General features: G+C 44.5%; 1 protein-coding gene across 4 annotated transcripts in view; it reads left to right on the top strand.

Moving 5' to 3' along the window:
• Nucleotides 1-11339, top strand: part of FSD2 (fibronectin type III and SPRY domain containing 2) — a 29964-nt gene extending 18625 nt beyond the window's left edge. For 3 of the 4 annotated variants that reach the window (XM_081838956.1, XM_081838957.1, XM_081838958.1), the window contains 7 exons: nt 343-507; nt 1425-1559; nt 3074-3227; nt 4504-4637; nt 5285-5417; nt 9051-9227; nt 10489-11339. In XM_081838956.1, the coding sequence (XP_081695082.1) occupies nt 343-507; nt 1425-1559; nt 3074-3227; nt 4504-4637; nt 5285-5417; nt 9051-9227; nt 10489-10738 (1148 nt within the window). In that variant the 3' untranslated portion in view covers nt 10739-11339. The remainder of the gene's footprint in view (nt 1-342; nt 508-1424; nt 1560-3073; nt 3228-4503; nt 4638-5284; nt 5418-9050; nt 9228-10488) is intronic. The other variant, XM_081838959.1, reaches the window with a different exon arrangement.
• Nucleotides 11340-19396: the final 8057 nt, after the last annotated feature.

Genomic DNA, 19396 nt, shown 5'->3' with positions numbered 1-19396 from the left:
CTCTTTCTTGTCTGAATGGAAGAACTAGCTGGGGTAGGTGGGTACATAGAAACTAATCTATTGTACAAAGCGAAAATTTACATGTGTTGCTCCACCCACTTTTGTCTCTAGCCACACCCACCACGGTCATGTGGCCCTCGGGAGATTGCCCAGAAAGAAGTGTGGCCCTTGGTGTTTCTCCCCACCATCAGCTTTGTGTAGACTAAATACTAAACCAGGCAGACAACTAGCATAAAATATAAAGCAATTTCTTCTGTTAAGTGGCATTGCTGATCTTTGAAATTCACCATGTGAATTCTGTTTAACAGATTATTTTTTCCCCTTCCACCCTCCTTGTTCCAGCTCCTTTGCCTCCTTGTGCACCAGTAATGAACACCCAGGATCCCAATTCTGCTACCGGTACGTCCGTGAAAGTCTGCTGGAGCTTCTTTTCAGAAGATATTGTCGAAAGCTACCAGCTGTACTACAAACGAGTGAGCAACGAGACGTCGAAAGAGGAGCAGGACGGTAAGGCTGCCTATACGCCATGACCATAGCTGTCAACCGTCCCTTATTTGGTGGGAAACTCCCTTATCCCAGCACCGTGTCCTGCTGCTGTCCCTTACTGATGATGTCCCTTAAATTTCCCAGGTTTCTAAGGAAGCAGCTCCTCTCCCTCCCTCCCTGCCGGCCAGGGAGGAGGGAGGCTCCAACTGTGTTGCTTGGCTGCCCAGCCCGCCCCCCTCCAGCCTCCTCTCACCAGCCTCGGCCCCCAGGAGCCCCTCCCCGCCAGGACTGGCGGGAGCCTCGGGCCCTTCCGCTGCCATCCTCGTCGCGGCCGCCGAACTGAGCGTCTCTGTCTGGGGTAGCATCTTCGTAGCTTGGACTTTGTTTTGCGCGAAAAGTGGTTGCTGCTTGTAGTTATTTAATTGCAGTGTTTCATCAGCTGGTGTCTTGAGCAGCAACCTCTGGAAACGAAGGGCTAAAAACCGGTGCTGCTCTCCAAAATTATCTGGTCCCTTTTAACTTCGTATTTCAGGTGGTTGACTAAAATCCCTTATTTTGGCTGCTGATCCCTTATTTTCGAGGCTGCTGGTCCCTTATTTTCAAATCTGTAAGTTGACAGCTATGGCCATGACTGTCCTCAAAGAATTCTGGGAACTGTAGTCCCCCCCCCCACAGAGCTATAATTTCAAGCACCTGTCAAGTTGGTTGTCCAGGGTCCTGAAACAACAGTGCTGAAACCTTTTTAAAAACTGGCGAGCCAGTAGGAAAATACAAAGCATTATCTTTGTTTTTATTTGAAAATTAAATCTGGCTGAGAGGCTCCCACCACTGAACTATGAAATGGCGCAGCAGATATTGAAAGGGTTCCTGCTTAGAAGCGTGTTTCGGAAAATGCCATTTAAAAACAACCTCCTAAATCTTCCGCTTTCTCACTGCAGCGTTTATGCTAAACGTGAAAGAAACATATTGCACAGTTACTAACCTGGCGCCGAACGCGCAGTATGAGTTTTGGGTGAAAGCCCTCAACAGAGCTGGGGTCGGTTCAGCGAGTGAACGAGCTGTTTACATCACAGGTAAATGCATTTCAGATTTCGAATGGCTTTTGACATTCGCCTTTTCCTGAGTTTTGAACGAAGCAAAGTCTACAGAAGTGGGGCGTGAACCAGCTAAAGTTTGTTGAACTCTGCAAGTTTTTTTTATTTATCTCAAATACTTAGATCCCACCAGAGCTGCTTACAAAGACAAAACAACACTATAAAAGCCTTTTCTAGTAGATAATTTGGCAGGCAATCACACTGTTAACTTTCAAGGATCTGTTCAAGATCCTTTTATGCCAACAGGCCTAAAGGTAAAGGTAAAGGGACCCCTGACCATTAGGTCTAGTCGTGACCGACTCTGGGGTTGCGGCGCTCATCTCGCTTTATTGGCCGAGGGAGCCGACGTACAGCTTCCGGGTCATGTGGCCAGCATGACTAAGCCGCTTCAGGCGAACCAGAGCAGCGCACGAAAACGCCGTTTACCTTCCCGCCAGAGTGGCACCTATTTATCTACTTGCACTTTTGATGTGCTTTTGAACTGCTAGGCTGGCAGGAGCAGGGACCGAGCAAAGGGAGCTCACCCTCTTGCGGGGATTCAAACCGCCGACCTTCTGATCAGCAAGTCCTAGGCTCTGTGGTTTAACCCACAGCGCCACCCGCATCCCACAGGCCTACTCAGCTTAAATTTTCTCAATATTAGCCAGACATTTTAATGATAATTTTGTGCTGCAGGTATAGTATTTTATTTTTGTTTGTTTATATATTTATGTATATTAATAATTATATTATTTATTGGTTTGTTTTTGTTTTTATTATGTATTTTCTGGGAGGTTTTATATTGTGATTTTATGTTGTGAGATCTACAGGTATAGGGCGGGCGGTATACAAATTTCATAAAGAAATAAAAATAAGAAATTCATAGATATTTTTAAAGATTATCTCCCGGTTTTTAATCATCTGGGTCTCAAAGCAGCTTACGAAGATAAAAGAAATATACAAAATGTAAAACATCAATTAAACTTCAAGCACTTTAAACCTGAGAAATTTTAAATCTCAAAAATGGAAACAAAAACATGAGGAGAGGAAATTTTAAAACATTAAATAGGAATTCATGGTGCAAAGACCACCTGAAACGATATTGTTTTAACCAGGAGCCTGAACTTTAGCAAGGATGGTGCCTGCCTGATTTCAAGTGGGAGGGGGCTCCAAATGCTTCATCATATTTGCATAAATTGCTGAATACCGCCTTGATATTTTACATGAGATGGTGGAATATAAAAACTGCGATGAAATAAAGGAATAAATTAATGTAAATATTCAGCAGGGGAGGGGGGGCAGGAAGAACTGATCATCTGAGTGGATGCTGAAAGCCCAACCACTGTGGAGGGGCTGATCTGTGTCTGTGTGTGTGTGTCTTTGATCTTTGTTTTCAAGTTAATCAATGAAAACCTTAATACTGTAATACTTTTAAAAGACAAACCCTCATAGTATATCTCATAACCAAATGGCTCAGGGGGAAAAATATTTATCTGCTTCTTCTTTTTTTAAAGCTCCTTTGGCACCTGTCCTCAAAAGGAAGGAGATCCAGAGTTGTGAACATGCAGCGCTGGTGCGCTGGGAATCTGGGAACACGAATCCTGTTGACTCCTACACAGCTGAATTGTCCAAGCTGACAGATGGAGAGGATGGGAACATGATTACCGAGTGAGTTGCATAGTATTAGATGCATGCAATGCTCAGGCCATGTTTTTCAAAACACCCAAAGAGCCAAGGGGAAAGAGGGAGGCAGAAAGGGGAAGGTTGGCATTCTGAGCTAAGGGTTAGCAAACTTCATTCCCGATAAGGCCTGGGAGGCTGCAGACAGGGCAACAAGCTTCTCTATAGCAGGGTCATAGCTATTTCTCTTAAAAAGGCCACGTGCCTTTTTAATGGTATTTAGTTGATAATACATACATTACAGTAGGTGCACAGGGATGTGGGTGGCGCTGTGCTCTAAACCATTGAGCCTCTTGGGCTTACCAGTCAGAAGGTCGGCGGTTCGAATCCCCATGACGGTATGAGCTCCTGTTGCTCAGTTCTTGCCAACCTAGCAGTTTGAAAGCACACCCGTGCAAGTAGATAAATTGGTACCGCTGCGGCAGGAAGGTACACAGCGTTTTCATGCGCTCTGGCTTCCATCACAGTGCCCCGTTGCACCAAAAGCGGTTTAGTCCTGCTGGCCACACGACCCGGAAAGCTGTCTGTGGACAAATGCCAGCTCCCTCGGCCTGAAAGCGAGATGAGCGCCACAACCCCATAGTCGCCTTTGACTGGACTTAACCGTCCAGGGGTCCTTTACATTTACAGTGGTACCTCTGGATGCAAATGGGATCCATTCCGGAGCCCCATTTGCATCCTGGGTAAAACATAACATGCGACTGTGCATGCACGGGTTGCGTTTCGCATGCGCGTGACGTCATTTTGAGAGTCTGCGCATGCATGAGCGGTGAAACCCAGAAGTAACGTGCTCCGTTACTTCCGGGTCGCCGCAGAGCGCAACCCGAAAATGCTCAACCTGAAGCTACTTCAGCCCGAGGTATGACTGTACCTTTCTTTTACAGTAGGCACACCTGACCCACACTGAGACCATTGGGCCTTGGGGATTGCAAGGGGTCAAAGACCCTTTGCTATTTCTGCAGTAGGGATCCAGTCTCCACCCAAGAGCCACCAATCAGCATGAAAAGGGAGCTTTTAGCCACTCAGACGTCTGTCTTCTCGCTCTTTGTGCTGATTGGAGCTTCTGGTTCCTAGCTTACCTCAGACTGCTGCCTTTGTCCCGCCCCCAAGATTTTGATTTTGATCCCAATATCAGAACAGATGTGGAGGGGGGGGTGAGGGAGGACTCTTTCTGCCTCATTTCTCCACTCTTCCTCAGATGCCTTTTGTGCTCCCTTGACAACAGTGATCCGTTAGGCTTCCTTCTGTTTTTCTCTCTCTCCAGGTCCATTGTTGGCATTCCAAATTGTGAAGCACTGATTCAGCTGGAGCCAGGACACAACTACTTGCTCTCTGTGAAAGCCGTCAACATGGGAGGTTCCAGTGAGCGGAGTGAGCCTGTCTCCATCCTAAGCACAGGTATAATAATAATAATAATAATAATAATAATAATAATAATTATTATTATTATTTATTATTTAAACCCTGCCCATCTGGCTGGGTTTCCCCAGCCACTCTGGGCGGCTTCCAACAGAACATCAAAATACAATAACCTATTAAACATTAAAAGCTTCCCTAAATAGGGCTGCCTTCAGATGTCTTCTAAAAGTTTGGTAGTTGTTTTTCTCTTTGATATCTGGTGGGAGGGTGTTCCACAGGGCGGGTGCCACTACCGAGTAGGCTCTCTGCCTGGTTCCCTGTAACTTGGCTTCTCGCAGTGAGCGAACCGCCAGAAGGCCCTCGGCACTGGACCTCAGTGTCTGGGCTGGATGATGGAGGTGGAGACGCTCCTTCAGGTACACTGGACTGAGGCCGTTTAGGGCTTTAAAGGTCAGCACCAACACTTTGAGTTGTGCTCGGAAACGTACTGGGGTAGTAATTACAAGAACAATTCTTCACACCTGTATGGGCAGAATGGTTGGGCAGTGGGTTGTGGCGTGGCACGGTAGGCCCCAATTCCAGGGGAGAAACACTGGGCATGTGCCAATGGGGCCATCATACAGGAGTTGTTTGCATTTGCAAGGTTCTGCAGTCCCTGCCAGCTACAATCTTCCATCCTTTCACAGGCACTTCCTTCACTCTGAATGAGGAGACGGCCCACCCCTTGCTGTCTGTGCTAGAAGACGGATTGACAATTGCATGTTGCAAAACTGAGAGTCCCAAATGTGACTGGCCCTTCCGTGAAAACAGCTTTACAAGGTATGGAATCTATAGGCCTGTTTCATAGGCTTACGAGCATACAATTTTACAGTATTTCACCTTTTCTTCTTTGGCAGGGATCAGCACTGAAATATACTCGGAGTTCTGTAGTGATTTCATGCTCTTTATTGCAGCTTGTAAAACAGTGATTCAATTGCCCCCCAAACCTCAGGCTTTTATACAAATAAGTCCCGTCTGATTGGCTGATTCTGTTTCCCTCCTGGAGCCTGATTGGTCTTTTCCTGCAGGTTAATCAGTTGTTGCATCCTACCAGCCTAATAGGCTGATTAACTTCCTCCTGGAGCCTGATTGGTCTTTTCCTGCAAGCCAATCAGTTGTTGCATTCTAGGATCTTACTTGCCTATTGTTCTAGGATCCAAGCTTAGTACATAACATGCACCTTTCAGAAATGCCTTCTCAAAGGGTTAATATAATAGTAAAGGATGGTTTTCAGACACGCTTTCGGGGCAAGCCAGCCATGAAGTGTGCTCAAATTCCTCTGGAAAAACGGTTATGTCCCTGTTAAGATAGCAGTACTGTATTGAGTCTGTGGCTCATGTGCTTCCGGCTTACACTCTTTATAAAGATTTGAGGAGTGAGCTTTTCACCCCTCTATTATTGTCCATGCCAGGCCGCTCAAACATTGCTACTGAGCCCTATTTTCTAGCAGATCAAGAGAATCAGGTGACAGCAAAAACTGCAAAATCTTTAGCAGGGGCAATTAGAATAAGATCTATTTTTTGATTATTGGTGTAAACCTCCAAAATGTATTTTGTATAGTTAAGTTTTTACCTCTATCTTCAGTACATTTTATTTTATTGCTATGGCTAGTGGCTGATGCAAAGATTCTTCCGATCTGTGCTCAAGTGCAGTAAAAAAAGGGAAAAAAATCAATAGGAAATGTCTGCCTCCTCTCTCAGACATTGGGACTGGTGGGGTAGAAATCAGGGAGCGTGAATGAAAAGTAGGTGGAGTCAGAGCACGTGAGAGGCGGAGCCAACACATTTCTGACAGGACAGTTTACACTGAGGGAAACTTGGATTCCCTCCCCCACATTTCATTATGCACGCCATTTATGTTGTGAATGAATTTCCTCTCCCCTCCGGCGTTCCTCTGGGGTTCCATAAAACATGGGGGAATCCTGTAATTTTAGCAGCGTTTGTGCATGCTGGTCTGATGTTGCCTGTGAGCCCCGTTTGCCCCTCATCTCGGCTTCCAGACAGCCCAAAATGCAAAAAGAAAAGGACGAGAATCGCTGGATTCCATCACAAATCTGTGCTCTTAATCACACAGCTGTGAGGGTTTTAAAGTCATCCTAATTACACAATGTGGTCCTTGTAGCAATCTCTCGCTTTTTTGCACATTAATAGATTCTGCAGGAAGCTGACAAGTGTCTTCTCTCCCACTTAATTTCAAAAGTTGCTGTGACTGCCATGGCAACGCTGGCTTATACACAAACTGATATGCAGATATCCCCCCCCCCCCCCGAAAGATTCCTCCTTACAACACACAGCTGACAATTCTGGGTGATGTTTACCAGAGAGTAAATGAATAATTTCCACTTAAAACGAGGAGAAAGAGGGGTAAGGCTAGACCTCTACCCTGTTTGGCTGCTGTCCCTATGGGAGAACCCCATTAAACACTGGGTGGTATTCAAGGTTAGTCCTACTCAGAGTAGACCCAGTGAAGTTAATAAGCATGTCTAACTTAGGTTCATTAATTTCAGAGGGTCTGTTCTGAGTATGGCCAAGGTCACATTTCACATTCATACCATACATTTAAAGCACTATGGTACCACAGAGTTATAATTTTCAGAGTGGCTGAACAGTCAATTGCTCTTCACAGGGAGCTCTGAAAATTGCAGCTCTGTGAGGGGAAAACTGGGTCTCCGAACAACTCTCAGCACACTTAACAAACTACAGCTCCCATAATCCTTTGGCGGAAGCCATGACTATTTGAAGCAGTATGATACTGTTTTAAATATATGCCGTGATGTGGCCTTAAGGGTAAGCATGCCTAGAATTGCACTGTAAGATTTCTTGTTATGATAAAAATGGCAATGTATTAAGTTTTGTATATATAATTCTCTTAATTTCTTTTTACGTTATGCAGATAAATTATAATCTTTGTGACGGAATTTTGTGCACTGCTAATCAGGTGCCTTATTGATCTAAGTCCTGTATTTGCTATGACAGTAAACTGCAACAGATGGACGCCGCAATCATATGCTTACATACTTGGGAGAGAGTCCCATTAAACACAGCAGGACTAATCTTTATTATTATTATTATTATTATTATTATTATTATTATTAATTTATTTATTCATTTTTTCAATAAAAGCAGCAAACACAAAAAACACATACAACAAAAACCACAATAACACTAATAACACAATTTAACAATTCAGATTTGAGTACTGATATACCTATAACTACACCTTTTTAACAATATTTCCCCACCTCTCCTCCCCCTACTTCCCACCACTTTCCGCCTTATCGCTTAAGTATTCCTTCCAGATTTCTTCATATTTATCCATTCTTAATTTGCGTTGATATGCAATTCACTCGTATGTAATTAGTCTGTCCATTTTGTCAATCCATGTGCTCAATGGGATCTTTTTGCGGCTCTTCCAATTCATCAAAACAAGTTTTTTTGCTTCTAATATGGCACGGTACATCCATTTATTTATTTATTGACCCCTTGCAGCAGGACTAATCTTCCAACAAGAATGCACACGAATTGCACTTTTTGCCTTCACCACTAGGATATTGTAGTCCCGTGTCCTCAGATTGTTGCAAATAGGCTCCCCACCAAAAGTCATCACATGCATCATTCAACGCAGCATTGTCCAAACACCACCATTTTGCATTCTCTGTTCCAGAGTTAACAGTTAAAATGCAGCACAACTTCCAGCCAAAGATTTCTAATTCCTGGGCTTGTGAGCATCATCGTTGTGATTACTACGGAACAGGCATGCCACTGGGCAAATGGGCGCTGAGAAACCTTAAGCCACTGATTTCCTAGCAAACAAAATAAACACGGAAGAAGTCATGGTCATGTTGAATCAGAACTATGCTCCCTCATAAATCCAGTGGTCTTGTGATAAGGTTCAAGAGCCGTCAACAGGGCACATGGTGTTCTCCTGGTGCCAGTAAAGACTCCGAGAGCTCCTGCGTTCACTTGGGGTGAAGTAGTGAGAGCGGTTGCCCTTTCCTCCCTTGAAAGGTACACAGAGTTGAAGGAGGAAGTTGGAACGGTGCCACTCTTTCCCACTTCCTCTTTCAGCTCTATGTGTTTTTCAAGGCTCAGGTTAACCCACCTGTACCTGACTCTTACCCTGATCCCTTGGAAAAGCAAAGTGTGTGTACATGCCTTTCTTTCTCTTTCTTTCTTTCTTTCTTTCTTTCTCTCTCTCTCTCTCTCTCTCTCTCTCTCTCTCTCTCTCTCTGGGAGGGAACTGATCCAGGGAGGGAGGAGGGGTGTGACCAGAAATGGTGGTGCTCACAACACACCTTCAAATAGCCAAATATACTCACTAAAGGTTGGGAACACCTGTCACAGATGTTGGCTACCTTCAGATATTCTCTATAGCAAGGGAATATACAGCATTTTCCACATTTCCGTTTGCCAGATCTATCGCTATCTTGGGAAACCCAATACCGTTCCAAGGCAAACATTACTGGGAGGTGGACGTCAATGAAAATATGGAGTACCGTGTTGGTGTGGCTTTTGAAAATGTTTCTCGAGACAGCTACCTGGGCACAAGCCATGCCTCCTGGTGTATGAGGCACACAGTCAACTCTTCCAGGTACAAACGCTTCCAGGCCATAGAGGTAAAAGGTAAAGGTAAAGGACCCCTGGACGGTTAAGTCCAGTCAAAGGCGACTATGGGGTTGCGGTGCTCATCTCACTTTCAGGCCGAGGGAGCCGGCGTTTGTCCACAGACAGCTCTCCAGGTCATGTGGCCAGCAGGACTAAACCGCTTCTGGCTCAACGGGACACTGTGACAAGTGTCAGAGCGCACGGAAACACCATTAACCTTCCCGCCACAGTGGTACCTGTTTATCTACTTGCACTGGCGTGCTTTCGGACTGCTAGGCTGGCAGGAGCTGGGACAGAGTGACAGGAGCTCACTCCATTGTCGGGATTCGAACCGCCGACCTTCTGATTGGCAAGCCCAAGAGGCTCAGTGGTTTAGACCAAAGCAATCATAGCGTTGGAAGGGACCCCATGGATCATCTAGTCCAATCCCTTGCAATGCAGGAATATGCACCCATACAGGGTTCAGACCCATGACCCTGGCACTTTCAGCACCGTGATCTTCTGGTGCAACTGCCCAGTTGTAAACGATCTTGCTTTCAATACCGTCTGCACCTGCAAAAGCTTAGAGCTGGATGTGCTGCTTAATTTCCAATATATGCATGTTCCCATACCTTCCTGCTGAAACTCTTGTCACTTTTTATATCACAAAAGTTCTGGTTATTTTTTTTTCCTCCTGCACTTAAAAAAAAAAAAGAACATTTATAAAGCACTTGCTCAAACAAACAGACAAACAAACCAGGCCGGGGGCCTTCTCGGTAGTGGCGCCTGCCCTGTGGAACTCCCATCAGATGTCAAGGAAATAAACAACTATCTGATTTTTAGAAGACATCTGAAGGCCACCCTGTTTAAGGAAGTTTTAAATGTTTGACGTTTTATCGTGTTTTTAATATTCTGTTGGGAGCCGCCCAGAGCAGCTGGGGAAACCCAGCCAGATAGGCGGGGTATAAATAAATTATGTATTATTATTATTATTATTATTATTATTATTATTATTATTACTATTACTATTATTATTATTTGCATTAACAGTGCATGGCTGCCGCTCCAGGTGGCAAAAATGAAATAACAGTTGAGAAGCGTAGGAAAACAGCTAATAGAACTAGAATAATGTCCAGTAAAAATCTACCACTAATGCACTATTATCGCATCAATGACACTTTGCAGAACACAGCCCCTACCAAAAAAAACAAAATTCAGTCTGCTCTAAGAGCTTCTAATGGCATGCATTTTCTTTCTCTCTTGCACAGACATACCTACGAGTTTCTGAACAATGGGATGACTCCAGACATTACGATTACTGTCCCTCCCCAGAGGATTGGACTTTTGCTTGATTACGACAAAGGGAGCCTGTCGTTTTTTAACACGGATATTATGCAACACCTGTACACCTTCCACAATCACTTTCAGGACTTTGTGTGTCCTTGTTTTGCTCTAGAGGAGCCCGGCACACTCCGGATTCTGAATGGCATTGCGATGCCCACCTACGCGATTTTGTGATTTGGGGGCAGCTGTTTGGCATGCATGCAATACCTGACTTGCATAACTATTAAAACCTACAGCGTCACAGTGTCACAACCATACTCTCTCCCTTAAAACACCATCTGCTTTATTCTTTTTAAAAATACACACACATTTATATCCCATTTTTCTTTGAAAGCAAAGCAGTTTTCATAGAAAATTTTAAGCAAAGCTGCCACATCAGATTACACAGCTGCAAAACTCAAAATGACAGAAAATAATAACATGAAATATATGTTAACTTTTACTTACATTATAAGCTTGTTATGCTGTGTAGCTTTGGGTCATGATGAGCTGTCAGTGGTCCTTATTGCTGCAGCTTCCACGGAACATCTGCAAAGAGTAATTACGATTCCATGTAAGCGTCATTTGGATAAAGCTTTCTTTCTTTCTTTCTTTCTTTCTTTCTTTCTTTCTTTCTTTCTTTCTTTCTGCTTAGCCATCTCTGCACCAGTTTCCTAAAGAAGCAGTTTGGGAGGCAAGTCAAAGTTTGTGATATTGCTTGTGAATATTGATAGTACGAGGTGGGAGGCACTGAGCCACCTGCAGTGAAAACTGAAGAAATAATATAAAACCCAGATGCTTCTGTGTGTACTCTTTAAAGATGCTCCCTCACGACTTAGGATCCAGTTGCATTCTGCAGGGGTGAGAAATCTGTGGCTTGCCAGAGGCTGTTGGACTCCAACTCCCATAAGCGCCAGGCAGCATAGCAACTGGCCAGAGATGATGGGATTTGGAGTACTGGCAACACCTGGAGGGCCACAGGTTGCTCAGCCTAGCATTATAGAGCGTGTTCTTTAAGCACCCCAAAGCTCCTCTAAGAAGTATTTCTCCAAATACTCAATCCTTCATTTGTTTGAATTTTGCTAGCCTTGCCCCACCAGCCTTGATGTGTGCCATGCTTTACAAAAGGCAAAGTTTATAAATTACAGCAGAGACTCTTTCTGTGTTTGCTTGCCGGTGGATATTGATGGCTGGTGGGGATTTCCAGAAGTAGGTGAAGAAGCTTATTCAATGGCTATTGATGGATGAATGATTCTTCATTGATCACAGGTGCATGGTTAGGACATACCCCATAAGTAAAAAGGTAAAAGGTAAGGGAAAGGACCCCTGGACTATGGGGTTGTGGCACTCATCTCACTTTCAGGCCGAGGGAGCCAGTGTTTGTCCACAGGGGTGAGCTCCCGTTGCTCGGTCCCAGCTCCTGCCAACCTAGCAGTTCGAAAGCACGCCAGTGCAAGTAGATAAATAGGTACCGCTGTGGCAGCAAGGTAAATGGTGTTTCCTTGTGCTCTGGTTTCCATCACGGTGTCCTGTTCCACCAGAAGTAGTTTAGTCATGCTGGCTACATGACCCGGAAAGCTATTTGTGGACAAACACCGGCTCCCTTGGCCTGAAAGCAAGATGAGCGCTGCAACCCTATAGTCGCCTTTGGCTGGACTTAACCGTCCAGGGGTCCTTTTTTTTTTTTTACCCATGATACCTAAGAAAAATGCTTCAGGTCTTTTGACTTGAGTCTTGTACTTTGGTGCAATCTGAATTTTGCAAAGCTTACTCAAGCCAACCGAATGAACAATGACAAATGTGTGACATTTCAGGACATTTCATTGCCTCAGAGTTATCCAATATTTTGCAGGATTTGTTATTTAGCTTGTTTTCCAGCTTGTATTTGTATTTTAAAGTGCCAAGGCTACAATTCGCCACTAGAGGGTAGTAGCGGAAGTGACATGAAAAGATTGCATCTTGTTGCTGTTGAACAAATTCAACACTAATAAAGCTGGCAAGCCTCAAAGAATGACCAAAGTGTTGTGTAATCCTTCCCTTCTCCCCCCAGATATGCTAGCTGCAGTCTAAAGCACTTGGAAGACTCCAGATTGATGAAGCTTGTTCTAAGATTGATTTAAGGCCAAACTTGATGTTCACTAGGTACATAGTTTAATTGATTTATGGTCCTCCAGATGTTGCTTTATTTAGGCATGGGGAAAGAGTCTATTAATTTTACGCTTCAAGGTGAACCTACATAATTTGCACTTGGCAAAACAATTTGTGAACAGATGTACGTCAAACTCCACACACCTCCGAATTTTGCAATGCAGGTCTCCAACCAAGTGTCGTGAACAAAATTCCATATAAAGTGCGCCTAAAAACCCATCTATTCGTGAAAATAATGTACAGAAAAGCATCATGTTAGGGAATGTTGCTTTGCAAAAATGAGCATATTATGCAGAAATATGTGCATTGGAGGAAATCAGATGAACCTTCATGCTGTCTTAAAAAAATAATAAACTGATGTGGCCATGTGGAGAACTGAATTTAAGATTGGAAATGGAGAGAAATTGAAATTGATGGGTGCTCCCCTTCCTAGCTGTACTACAGCACCCATCATCCTTGACTGTCAGGGAACTGCCATTGGCGAGAGGGGAAAGACTGGGTGGATTACAGAGAGCCCCCACAGATCGTGGGAAGCAGCACCTCCTCGCAGAGGAGAGTAGCCACATCAGTGGCGTAGCGTGGGGGGTGCCAGGGGTGCCGGCCGCACCGGGCGCAACTTGGGCAGGGGCGCACTCGCACTAGCAGCTCTCTGCCCCTACTAAAATCCACTGGTTAGGGAGCCCGCGCTCGCTCGGCTTGGCGAGGAGGTCGCAGAAGGGGGAGAGCAAAGCCTTCTGCCGCTGGCAAAAAAAGGAGAGGAAGCCGGGCGGGCGGGCGGGCTGGCTGGCTCGCGGGGGTCTGGCTGCGCCTGCTGCTGCCGTTGCCGCTGCTGCCGGGCTTTGACAGCTTGGCGAAGCGGAGGGAGAGGTAATTGCGTCTCTCTTTCCACTGGCCGCCTGGGTAGTGAGCCGAGCGGAGCAGGGAGTCTGGCGAGGGGGCGGGAAGAGACTTTCCCCCCTTTTTCCCACCTCGCCTGGTCAAAAAGGAGAGCGGAGTCTCCTCAGGGTGCCCTCAGGCAGGGCAGGGCAAGGCAAGCAGAGCGAGGAGGAGAGAGAGGGGAAGGGGGGGGAGCAGCCAGGAAACGACGCGGTGTGGAGGGGGAATCAATTAAGGAGAGAAGCCTCGCTGCTGCTGCTGCTTGGGAGAGTAAATTACTGTACTTGCCTTGCCCCGGGTTAGGGGGCGCAAATTATTTGCCTTGCCCCGGGTTGGGGGGGCGCAAATTACTTGCCTTGCCCCGGGTGCTGATAACCCACGCTACGCCGCTGAGCCACATCTCCAGTGGAGAGGAGATGCAGGGGGCAGAGGAGGCGAGGCAGTGCCACGACACCTTGCCGGAGCAAAGCGGGGAGGAGAGAGGTCCCCCGTTACCCACGCCTTCCTTGCGCAGTAGGCTTCCGCACAGAGAGGGAAGGCGCAGACTGGGCGTCAAGAAACTACTCTGCTGGGGAAGGTTGAAGGACCGCCCACTCTCAGATTCTGCCAGTGAATGAGCAAGACACGGAATACAGGCGCTTTGCATTCTAAAGGTTTTATCACTAATAAGAAAGCCTTAGAAACACGCTTTGGAGGCATATTGCCTGATTGCTCTCGAGCAACCAACAAACCGATACCTCTAACACCGACCATTGGCTATGCTGGCGGGAGCAGATGGAGTTGGAGTCCCATGGCATCTGGAGGCCCAGGAGTCCCTCAGCATTATTTATTTCACATGTCATTCTTCAGAAAGAAAGAAAGAAAGAAAGAAAGAAAGAAAGAAAGAAAGAACCCAGAGCGGCTTACACAACAGAACATTAAAATGCAGGAAAAACAGCAAATTAACTGAAACGCACCAATATAATAGTTTGAAGGAGTAAAAAAGTTGAAGCAGTCAAATCAATCATCAGAAACCGATTTTACAATGACTCGGGGCAGGGGTTTCAATGCAGCTGCCCTCGTTCCTGTTGAGATACAATTGTCAACCACAATCTTCACTTTCCAGAAACAACTGGAGACTGTTTTGTTCAACAAGATCTTCCAGGTCTCTTCCTGAGGTGTTTGTTCTGTATTATTTTTAAACCCATCTTGGACTGATATTTTTGGTACCATTTGTAAACCTGTCTTTAGTTGTTTTTATGTATATTGCCCTGAGGCTGATGTGGAAGGTGGTTCGTCAATTAAGAAAACAACAGGGTCCTCCTAAATGAAATGGTAGAGGAACAGGGTCGTTCAGGGATTATAGGCCAAGTGATGCCCTCAATATGGTGGACTACAACTCCCATTAGCTCCAGCCAGCATGGCTGAAAGGGATGATGGGAGCTGTAGTCCAACAACATCAGGACAGCACCATGTTAGTACCCTTTTTGTAGGAGAGTTGGATCCTACTTAATTTACCAAAAGGATCCTATTTTGGAAGGTCAGAACTGGGGCTTTAATCCTTTGTCCTCTACTGTTGTCCTAATCCAGATATTTTTGGGAGGCATATGTGCATTGCAATTAATAATAATAATAATAATAATTGATAATGATAATGATAATGATAATGATGTTTCCATTGGTTCAAATGGGAACTTTTATTGCAATAGTAGGATGTAGGAACCTTGAACTGGACTGAGATGCTTATTATTATTATTATTATTATTATTATTATTATTATTATTATTATTTTGGGGGGAGTCACTGCCTAGGCATATTTTTCCTTCTTCTGCATTTTTTTTCTACTTCTACTGCAAAACCTTGGGTTCTCCATCAGATTTCATGGACTGAACTTCGAGTGAAGAGATGGCTGAACTTTTGCACCTTGATCTTGCCAGAACTTGAACTTTGTTCTTGGAAAACACCCCATCCCTTCCATGCAGGAAAAGGTGGCAGCTGTCCCGTTTCCATACATGGAAGTGTCCACCGCTTAAGAGAAACACCTTGGTGCTAGCCAATTCCACTAAGCCTAAAGCAATCCTTTGAGTATTCATTCTCAGAAACAACCCTTTGGATGGGAAAAAGCTCTTGCAAGAAGCTGAGCTTAAATGCCTTCTTAGCTCATCTGTGACTTACAATCAACAGCACATGTTGTGCCTGCTCTTAGAGCACAGCAGACACCTACCAGATTTGACACTTATAACCTGTTGTCTGGGTTGGGAGTAATTTCTTTAGCCTTAAACCTGAACCTTAAAGCTGGGCAGTGTACGGATGTAATTTGTTGTTGTTGTTTAGTCGTTTAGTCGTGTCCGACTCTTCCTGACCCCCTGGACCAGAGCACACCAGGAACTCCTGTCTTCCACTGCCTCCCGCAGTTTGGTCAAACTCATGCTGGTAGCTTCAAGAACACTGTCCAACCATCTCGTCCTCTGTCATCCCCTTCTCCTTGTGCCCTCCATCTTTCCCAACATCAGGGTCTTTTCCAGGGAGTCTTCTCTTCTCTTGAGGTGGCCAAAGTATTGGAGCCTCAGCTTCACGATCTGTCCTTTGTGAGCACTCAGGCTGATTTCCTTAAGAATGGATAGGTTTGATCTTCTTGCAGTCCATGGGACTCTCAAGAGTCTCCTCCATCACCATAATTCAAAAGCATCAATTCTTCAATTACAAATGTAATAAAAGTCAATAAATAAATAAAATAAAGCTAAATGATATGCAAGTAGTCAGATACATGTTTGAAATGTGTGTTGGTCATTGCATAGCCAAGCCAAGCAAGTTAAAAAAAAGGGAATACTCAGGCCCTTCTAGTCCAGCATTCTGTTTCCATAGTGGCCAACCTGGAAGAAGTTCAAAGAATATCTTCAAAAACATTGTAAAATGTTTGAATGTTAAAATGATGTTGGATATAAAGTTAATATGGCATCAGGGACATAGTTAAAAGGAATATGCAAAAATGCTTTAAAAGAAAAGGGTGAAAAGACCAGAGTAAAATTATGTTGAAATTAAACAAAATGATATAAGGGATTAAGCTATAAAGAATATGTAAAAATGGATTTAAAAGGAAAAATCGGAGACATAATAGGTTGAAATGTATAATATTGAATAAGAGTTGAAAGAGGGTAAGGAATTGCTGAATTTGATTGTGTAAAGGGGAACACAGAAAAGGGAGATGTGAGGAAGTCAGGAAAGAGGGTTATAAAGATAATAAGCAAAAAACTAGATTTTCTTTTTTGTTCTTTGTCTTTTCTTATCTTTTCTTATGTTTTTTATTGTACTTTTTGTCTTGTTGGATTGTGCTGTTTTTAATTGTCTTTTTCTTTTGTTCTGTTTGATTGTGATGCTTGTTTTATTATATAAAATCTTAATAAATATCTTTAAAAAAAATATGAAATGTGTGTTGGTAATTGCAAGGCCAAGCCAAGCAAGTTAAAAAAAAAGGAATACTCAGGCCCTTCTAGTCCAGCATTCTGTTCTCATAGTGGCCAACCTTATAGTGGCAAGCTATGGGCATCTGATTGGGCACCTGAGTGCAACAGAGCTCTTCCTGCTTGCAGTTCCCAGCAAATGGTATTCAAAGGTGCACTGCCTTCAATGCCACCCATTCAATTCTCCCTCCAGACAAGCAAGAGGAACTATCAGAGCTCAAGGTCACATACCAGCCAGGCAAAGGGACGCGGGTGGTGCTGTGCTCTAAACCACCGAGCCTCTTGGGCTTGCTGATCAGAAGGTCCGTGGTTCGAATCCCCACGACGGGGTGAGCTCCCATTGCTCTGTCCCAGCCCCTGCCAACCTAGCAGTTTGAAAGCACACCAGTGCAATTAGATGAATAGGTATCGCCAGTGCTTTTTTTCTAAAAAAAAATGTTTAGAGGTACAGTGGTACCTCAGGTTACAGATGCTTCAGCTTACAGATGCTTCAGGTTACAGACTCCACTAACCCAGAAATAGTACCTTGGGTTAAGAACTGTGCTTCAGGATGAGAACAGAAATCGCGTGGTGACAGTAGGAGGCCACATTAGCTAAAGTGGTGCCTCAGGTTAAGAACAGTTTCAGGTTAGGAACGGACCTCCAGAACAAATTAAGCTCTTAACCTGAGGTACCACTGTACTCTCATTTTCCTACTCATATTAAAATAACGCCCCTCAATGAGACCAAACTTACATTGACAAGATGTTTAGGGGTATGCGTACCCCTGCATCCCCCCCCCAAGGCAAACGGCATTTCCATGCGCTCTGGTTTCGATCACGGTGTCCCGTTGCACCAGAAGCAATTTAGTCTTGCTGGTCACATGACCTAGAAAGCTGTCTGTGGTCAAACGCCGGTTCCCTCGTCCTGAAAGCGAGATAAGCGGCGCAACCCCATAGTCGCCTTTGACTGGATTTAACCCTCCAGGGGTCCTTTACCTTTACCAGCCAGGCAAACACACTTGGGGTTCATAGGAAGGCCAGTGAGGAGTGTGGCCTGGAAAGTGTTCCAAGGGCCAGGTAGTAAGGCTCTGAGGGCCACATTTGGGCTTCAGGCCCGAGGTTTTTCCACCTGTGAGTTAAGCCATTGCAGTTTTTAAGAAATCAAGAGTAGGTTTTTGGACTTTATTGAAAAGGTCACTCACATGCCCGACAATATTTCTCCAATGAAAATAGGGATGTCCTAAAGAAAAGCAGGAGGAACGCAGGTGGCACTGTGGGTTAAACCATAGAGCCTAGGACTTGCCGATCAGAAGGTTGGCGGTTCGAATCCCTGCGACAGGGTGAGCTCCTGTTGCTCAGTCCCTGCTCCTGCTGACCTAGCAGTTCGAAAGCACGTCAAAGTGCAAGTAGATAAACAGGTACCGCTCTGGCGGGAAGGTAAACGGCGTTTCCGTGCGCTGCTCTAGTTCGCCAGAAGTGGCTTAGTCATGCTGGCCACAAGACCCAGAAGGCCTTCAAGACAAGAAGAGGGGAAGGAGGCAAGAGAAATTAGAGATTATGATAGTTTGATGGCCGAAATAAGAAAGGAATTTAAAAATAATGAACAGTATATCGAGAGAAAATTGATAGAGGTACAAGATACTTTAGATAAGAAACTGGAGGGAGTCGTGGGGGAATTGATAGGAAAAGTTAAAGATCTCTCGGTAAGAACTAAGGCTTTGGAGGACTCAGTGAAGAGGGTGCAAAAGGATACGAAAGACAGCAAGAAAGAGATGGACAGGATTAGACTAGAAGTTAAAGAGATAGGAGCGACACAGGAAGAGTTGTTGGATAACATGGCTATGACGCAGATGCGACAAAATCAATCTAATCTAAAATTTAGAGGAATATCAGAGGATTCAAATGAGAATATTCGAGTTAAAGTGGTGAAAGAGCTGGCAACATGGTTAGATAGAAAAGAAGAAGAGATAATCCATTCCTTGGTAAACATATTCCGAATAAGAATAAAATCGGCCAAAGCCAGAGGGAAAAAATTGCCAGGAGATGTAATAGCCATGTTTAATTCATTGGAGATAAGAAATGAAATTTTGAAACAGAATTACATTAAAAGGTTATATATTGAAGAAAACCCAATTATTATTTATAAAGAGATTCCTTCGAGATTTCTTCGAAGGAGGGACCCATATAAAAAATTAACAAATCAATTGAAGAAAAATGGGATCTTGTACAGATGGGAGTTTCCGGAAGGTATCTCATTTTATTTCAAGGAAAAAAAGTTTAAACTGTCTACCATTTCAGAACTTCAAAAATTTGCAAGGAGATACGAGAAGGACCTGGGGAAAATGATGGGGGAGGAGGAGGTGGAGAACCAGCAGGGGGAAGAAAGGGGGGGGGGAGTGAAGAAGAAG

This window comes from Podarcis erhardii (genome assembly GCF_964252035.2).
Source record: "Podarcis erhardii genome assembly, chromosome: 14".
In the NCBI taxonomy this organism is placed as follows: Eukaryota; Metazoa; Chordata; class Lepidosauria; order Squamata; family Lacertidae; genus Podarcis; species Podarcis erhardii.
The sequence above is the reverse complement of the archived record's forward strand: the minus strand, read 5'-3'. Positions and strand labels throughout refer to the sequence as shown.